The 1,684-nt window shown below is 61.4% G+C and overlaps 1 protein-coding gene across 1 annotated transcript in view; it reads right to left on the reverse strand.

The window, feature by feature from the left end:
- Nucleotides 1-819, reverse strand: part of LHPP (phospholysine phosphohistidine inorganic pyrophosphate phosphatase) — a gene marked incomplete at its 5' end in the record, with an annotated part of 26,068 nt that extends 25,249 nt beyond the window's left edge. The window contains one exon of the mRNA XM_014528846.1: nt 638-819. Coding sequence (XP_014384332.1) covers nt 638-819 — 182 coding nt within the window. The remainder of the gene's footprint in view (nt 1-637) is intronic.
- Between the last annotated feature and the right edge of the window lie 865 nt (nt 820-1,684).

Raw genomic sequence — 1,684 nt, forward strand, 5'->3', positions numbered from 1 at the left:
ATATGCACTGGGCCTCTAGTGTGAGTGTATATATGTATTAGAGACGATTAAAAAATGTTAACACAAACAAGTTATAACAGAATTTCTTAACTACATGTTCTCTAGTGATGAGTCAGGACGTTAGGGAGGCCTAGGACCCCGCCCGGACCCTCAATGAGCTAAGCAGGCCAGGTTCTGTGGTTCGCAGTGACCTGAATTGCAGGAGGTTGCAGGGTTACAAAAGGAAAGAAGGAAGAAATGAAGAGAAAAAGCAAGAAAACGGAGGGAGGGACCTGGCTGGTTGCTCAGTGGTTAGAGCGTCAGCCCAAGGGTCTTGGGTTCGATTCCCAGTCAAGGGCACATACTTTTGTTGCGGGTTCAATCCCCAGCCTGGTCGGGGTCCGTGTGGGAGGCAACCAATCAATGTGCCTCTCTCACGTCAATGTTTCTCTCTCTCTCCCTCCACCCCCTCCCTTCCGCTCTCTCTAAAAATCAACGGAAAAAATATCCTCACTCCTCAGCTGAAGATTAAAGAAAAGAAAAGGAAGAGGGAGGGAGAGAGAAGGCCGTCGCCCTGCGCCCACCGCGCCCGCGTTCCCGCCTCCTTCTCCCCGTGGCTCTGGGAGCCGGACCCGGAGCGAGTCTCACGCCGACTTACCCCTTCCCCAGGGAGATGAGCACGGGGTCCGCCAGCCCCATGAGCACCTGGAAGGCCCTGTTCATGTTCCGGTAGGAAAAGTGTTCTCCCGCGTCCGCAATGACCACACAGTTTGGGTTGGACGTGTCGATCTGATCGAATTCCGAGCGGACTTCTGGAAAGAGAGAGGGGAGGGATACAGTTCAGTGCCACCCCGTGCCCCTCCCTGGGAGGTGCTCTGTGGCATCAGGAAGGGTCTGCTCAGGCCTCAGCAGCCGGCCTCCCGCGGAGCTGGCGCACAGCGGCCCTGGCGTTGGCTGAGCGACTGCCTGATGCCAAGTCCCAACGACAGCCAGTGAGGGGACCTCCCGGCCACCCTGCCCACACTGCGGCCTCCCCGAGGGAGTCTGCTCTGGGGGACAGAGGGGCCTCAGTGTGAAGGCACACCTGCCACGGTCCCAGGTCATGTGGGCCTCAGCATGAAGGCACGTTGCCATGGTCCCGGGCCACACGGGCCTCAGCGTGAAGACACACCTGCCACGGTCCCAGGCCACGTGGGCCTCAGCGTGAAGACACGTTCCCATGGTCCCGGGCCACGCGAGCCTCAGTGTGAAGACACACCCTGGCACAGTTCCGGGCCATGTGGGCCACGGGCTCTGTGGCTGACACACGAGATTTGGGAGGAAATCGCAGAGCTGCTGACTAGAGCGCGGACGGGCAGGCAGCATCCTGGGAGCGGCCAGACACGGGCAAGTGGAACAGCCAGGGCAGGCGGCTCCTGGGGCCCTGAGGGGCCTCGACGGACCCCAGGGCTCAGGCTGTGATTCCGAGGGGAGCAGACCCTTCCCGGGGGACCGGACCTCACCCCACCTCCCTCCTCTCGTCCCGAGGGGCACCCCTGAGGCTTCCCAAGGTCCCACCTGCCCTGCCCACGCCTCCCCTCCTCCTGGGACACCTCTCTGTGCCCGAGACACATCCCTGACACCTGCCTCCACACGCTGCCTCTCCACACCCCTCCCGCCTCAGAGACCCACCGACACCTCCCCCACCCCCACCCCACCCGGCCCA

This window comes from Myotis brandtii, unplaced genomic scaffold (assembly GCF_000412655.1).
Source record: "Myotis brandtii unplaced genomic scaffold, ASM41265v1 scaffold656, whole genome shotgun sequence".
In the NCBI taxonomy this organism is placed as follows: Eukaryota; Metazoa; Chordata; class Mammalia; order Chiroptera; family Vespertilionidae; genus Myotis; species Myotis brandtii.